The following is a 5,023-nucleotide window of genomic DNA, read 5'->3' on the forward strand; positions in this document are numbered from 1 at the left end:
CCCCCACTGTAGTCCCACCTGGCCTGGAACTTGCTATGTAGATCAGGCTGGCCACTTACCTCTCCTGAGTGCTGGAATTAAAGGTGTGCTCCACCACACCTGACATCCATTTATTTCTAATTCCAGTTTATATCAGATTTATTTCTGAAACAGCCAGAAGGAAATGATGGATTCTTAGTGTTTGTACAGAAAAAAAAGTTTATGTATTTTGTGCTGATTGTCCTTGATCTCCTGCTCATTCTTATCTCTAAACTTTGGCTTTTGATACTGTGTACTTTATGCCTTTCCTCCAGAAGCTGTTGGTGTCCAACTGAAGGTCAGCTTCTCTGAAGAATGTACTTTCTTTTCAACTATCATGTAGCCTATACTGTCTTTTTGTTTGTATTAGAAACAATTGTGGGGTAGGTACTTAAAAGGTAAAAGTAGAAAATGGTCTTTTTCTTCAAAAAAAGTTCAGTATACTATTAAACCAGGATAAATTTGGATAGAATGAGTGAGGAGAGCTCTTGTGCACATTTTAAGCATCTTTTTTGTATTTTGGATAATTTCCCATTTCTGGTATGTGTTGGCCTTTGATTATGATATTAAAATAATCACTTTGAAATTCTCATGACGGATTTGTGTTTGAAAAATATAAGCATAAAATTTAGTTCATTTTTAAGAAACATAACCTGAAAGTAGTTGTCTGGATATTGAAATGTTGGTGTGCACGTGTATACATTACTCTCGCCACACACGTACACGCGCATGTGCGTTGGAAAACAGGTCTATACTAATCATGTCTGAAATTATGTGGTAAGTTTACTGTGTAGTTTCTTCCCATAAACTAAAAATTTCCCACTATTTCCTGCTCATCTGTTCATTTTGCACTCTGCATTAAAGGCCTCAGGGCATAGTCTTTTTTTTTTTTTTTTAAATCTTACATGTATGAATGTTATGCCCACATATGTATAAGTAACCATGTTGTGCAGTGTCTGCAGAGGACAGAAGAGGGTGTCGGATCCCCTGAAACTGGAGTTACAAGTGGTTGTTAGCCACTATGGGGGTGGTGGGATTCAAACCCAGGTCTTCTGCAAGAACAGCCACTGCCCTTAACTGCTGAGCCATCTCTCCAGCCCCAGCACATAGTCTTTTACACATTATTCTGGTTATTTGTTTAGGAAATAATTGTGAGCCTGAAAGAACACCAAATAAATGAGCTTAACTATGTCTCATTTAGAACTTTGTTATTCATAATAGTAAACATAAGTAAACAGCAGCTCTGTATCAGACAACTTTATGCCTTCCTTTTAATGTTGACACATTTTGGATTCATATCTTGAACGTTAGCATTGAGACTATATTAGCATTTTGTTTCCTTCCTTCTAGGTGAAACCGAAGATGATCAAGAGAGCTCTTACAGTGATGTCGCTGCTGTCAAGCTCAAATCCAGGGATTCCTTTGAGTCTAGAAGTAACATTGCTTTACATACATGTAATTCTTCTCATAGGAGCCAGCTTTTAGATAAAACATAAAGGTGTGTTTTGAATTTGTGGGATTTATTTATTTTTATATGTATGAGTGTTAAGCCTGCATGTATGTAAGTGTACCTGTATCATCAGTGCTTATGGAGGCCAGAAAAGAGTGTCAGATCCCCTGGAACTGGAGTTACAGAAGCATGTTAGCTACCATGTGGGTACTGGGAGCTGAACCCTGGTCCTCTGTGAGTTCAAGGCTAACCTGGTCTATATAGAGAGTTCCAGGCCAGCCAGGACTACATAGTGAGACCCTGTCTCAAAGAAAAGAATTTAAAACTACATATTTTTAGGATCTATTATAATTACTCCTGTGAATATGTGTGATTTGTAATGCGGTATCATGTGACCTAGGTAGGTCACTTTTACCATGCATGAATATGTATGGAAAATAAGGTATTTTTATGCTTAAAAGAAGAATTGATTTTGAATTTGGTAAAGAAGCTGATCACACTGACATTGGGATTCAACAGGGTATCAAGAATGTGGCTTAGTTTTCAGGAAGTTTTAGTATTCATAGATAATTTTATTTCTAGGTCAAATTCATACCACATTAGGTATGTAGTTTTTTGAGTTTTGTATAGGGTTTTTAGGATGACAGTTTCTAACTGTGCATATGAACTTGTCTTTAAATGTACTAGGAAAAGAGTTTACTTAACAGAGAAAAGTACTCATTTAAAGCTTAAGAACATGCTAATTTGTAGACTCTATAAATGAGTGATTTTATACTTTAGTCCCACAGAAAAGCAATTCTCTACTTTCCTCTCACCATCTCATAGAAATTTCTGTAGTTTCTATTATTTACTTCATTCCACCTTACAGATAAACTCAAGGGACTGGGATGTACTCAATGGTAGAGTGCTTGCCCAGCGTTTGTGGGAGGTCTGCTTTGGTCCCCAGGACCACAGAAAGAAAAGCCCCAAAACTAGTTTATAGACATTTGATAATCTATGTGTTTCTTCCCCTTATTTTTGTCTCCATTCTTTTTTTTTGTATTTGTTCTTTTTTGGGGGAGGAATTCTTTTGAGATAGAGTCACCTGTGTAGGCCAGGCTGGCTCTGACTCTTGTCCTCCTGCTTCAAGCTCACCGTCCTCATGAGTTCTGGCATTACAGACATGTACCATCATACCCAACTGCTATCATTTTGTTGTTACTGTATTTTAATACATTAGCATACAAAGTAATGGATTTCTTTGTGACATTTCCAAACATATACACCTTTTTATTTTATTCTTTCTTGTCACCCACTGTTGACCCCCACTGCTCCCCTTCCTTTTAAAAAAACATTTTAAAAATGCATTCTTGCCAGGCGTGGTAGTGTACGCCTTTAGCCCCAGCACTTGGGAGGCAGAAGCAGGCAGATCTCTATGAGTTCAAGGCCAGCCTGGTCTACATAAGGAGTTCCAGGTCAGCTGGGGCTACAGGGAGACCTTGTCTCAAAAAGACCGAAAAAGCTGGGTGTGGTGGCGCATGCCTGTAGTCCCAGCACTTGGGAGACAGAGGCAGGTTGATCTCTGTGAGTTCGAGGACAGCTGGGGCTTACAGGGAGACCCTGCTTCAAAAAGACCAAAAACAAAAAGCATTCTTGTTCACAATTCATACCCATATAATGTTCTTTGATCACAGTCTTCCTATTAACCTTCTCTCTTACCCTCCTCCTTCCTCCTGCTGACCCCCTTCTTTTTCCCAACAAGTCCCCTTCCTACTTTTTGTTTTGGTGCTCCAGAACATTTAATTGGGTTACATGTATGAGCATGGGTATATAGGAAGTTATTTACTTGGGCAAGGGCAACTTTACCAGTGGCTACTTCACTGAAGAATGTGACTTCCCCTCCCTCAGCAACTGTTAACTGCCTATAGCTCCTCAGAGAGAGGTGGGCTCTGAGCCCCTTCCCATCTGTTTGGTATGTTGGTGGGCCTGTTCTTAGGCAGGTCTTAGGCACCTCCCCTTGCTGCTTGTTCCCTCAAATATTCCCTCCTGCTTTCGTGTTGTGTCGTATAGCCCATTAACCTTTTCTGTCCTCATCTCTCTGCACCTCTCCCCCAAGTCCTGTTTCCACTTTTATATCCTACATTTCCTTCCTTCCTTTTTTCCTTTTATTGAGACAAGGTCTAATATAGCCTTGACTGGCCTTAAACTGATCCTTCTGCCTCCACTTTCCAAATGCTAGGATTATAGACCTGTGCCACCATGCTGGGTTCATTCTTTCTTCATACAGAAATCATAAAAGAAGATATCACTGAGTGTGATGATGTACTCAGCAGGCTGAGGCAGGAAGATTGCCTTGACTTCAAGGCCAGCCTGGAGTACAGAATAAGACCCAGTCTTAAAGAAAAAGGGGAAAAAGGGAAACCATTTCGGCATAGTTAAGTGCATGGTCTGTGCAGCTGGATTCCTGGGTTTCACTTCTCCATTACTGGGAGCATACCCACAGATAATTGTTTAACTTCTGTATTCCCTTATTTCCTCATCTGAGTTATTGTGAAAATTAAATAAATTCATGTATGCAGAGCACTTAGAAAGTATCTGGTACTGGGCTAGAGAGCTGACGCTGCCATTAAAAGCTCAGGCTCACAACCAAAAAGACAAAGTATCTGGAACAGTGTACCCTCCAATGTTGTTACTAATTTTCGTTTGTGTGCACAGAAACCTCTAAAAATGAGACACTAAGCCACTCATACAACCAGTGGTTCGCTGCCATCATGCTATGCCAGCATATAGCAATTTGGAATTGTACAAACTCAAGTTTTGTAATCCTTTTATTTGTATGCAGAAGAAAGCTAAAGAACAAATAAGTGATGTATGTTAACAGAAATGCTGGTCTTTCTGGTGGCTCATGCCTGTAATCACAGTATGTGGGAGGCTGAGGCAGGAAGATTGAGGGAGGGGTTCAAGGAAAACCCACACTACATAGCAAGACCCTAACTAAAACTAAGAAGAACAGAAAATAAAGTACTCCAAAGATACTGGAGTGATCAATCATCTCTGACTCTTGATCAACAAGTTCTGTGATTTTTAAACCTCCTCAAAGAAACCTTGGGTGTGCACACACCACGCGGGTGGCGGACTCCTGGTTCCCTCCTCAGGCCTTCTTGGAGCCCACTTTTTCCAATTTCTCCCTCCACCTGGGCACTACCGGCCCACTGGGCAGACTGCTGACCTTCCAGCACAGCTCCGAGGCATGCCTGCCTTAATTCTGAGCTACAGCCTCCAACTCATTTGTTCAACTCAAAATCATGCTGAAAAGCTCACGTTTTGAAACTCTAAATTAAACATTTTGAAAGGATATAACATCAAATTAGTTGCCTTTCGAGTCAATTACCCTGGTGGGTTAGAACTAATACAGCAGGGTCTTCCAGAAAAACCTACTGAGGGGAGATGACTAAGACAGCATTCTTCTGGTGGATTAAACCCACTTACACTGAACAGACGGCCCGTTGCGGGATGTTAATGTGTTAATAGCCATGGTCAAATGAAACTTAATGTCAGCAAGGGTGCTCTAACCAG

At 40.5% G+C, this 5,023-nt stretch overlaps 1 protein-coding gene across 1 annotated transcript in view; it reads left to right on the forward strand.

Moving 5' to 3' along the window:
• The window catches only part of Tor1aip1 (torsin 1A interacting protein 1), a 17,949-nt gene that overhangs the window by 9,261 nt on the left and 3,665 nt on the right, over positions 1-5,023 (forward strand). Inside the window, exon 4 of the mRNA XM_008826150.2 lies at positions 1,369-1,452. Coding sequence (XP_008824372.2) covers positions 1,369-1,452 — 84 coding nt within the window. The remainder of the gene's footprint in view (positions 1-1,368; positions 1,453-5,023) is intronic.

This window comes from Nannospalax galili, unplaced genomic scaffold (genome assembly GCF_000622305.1).
Source record: "Nannospalax galili isolate Female #2095 unplaced genomic scaffold, S.galili_v1.0 scaffold429, whole genome shotgun sequence".
NCBI lineage: Eukaryota > Metazoa > Chordata > Mammalia > Rodentia > Spalacidae > Nannospalax > Nannospalax galili.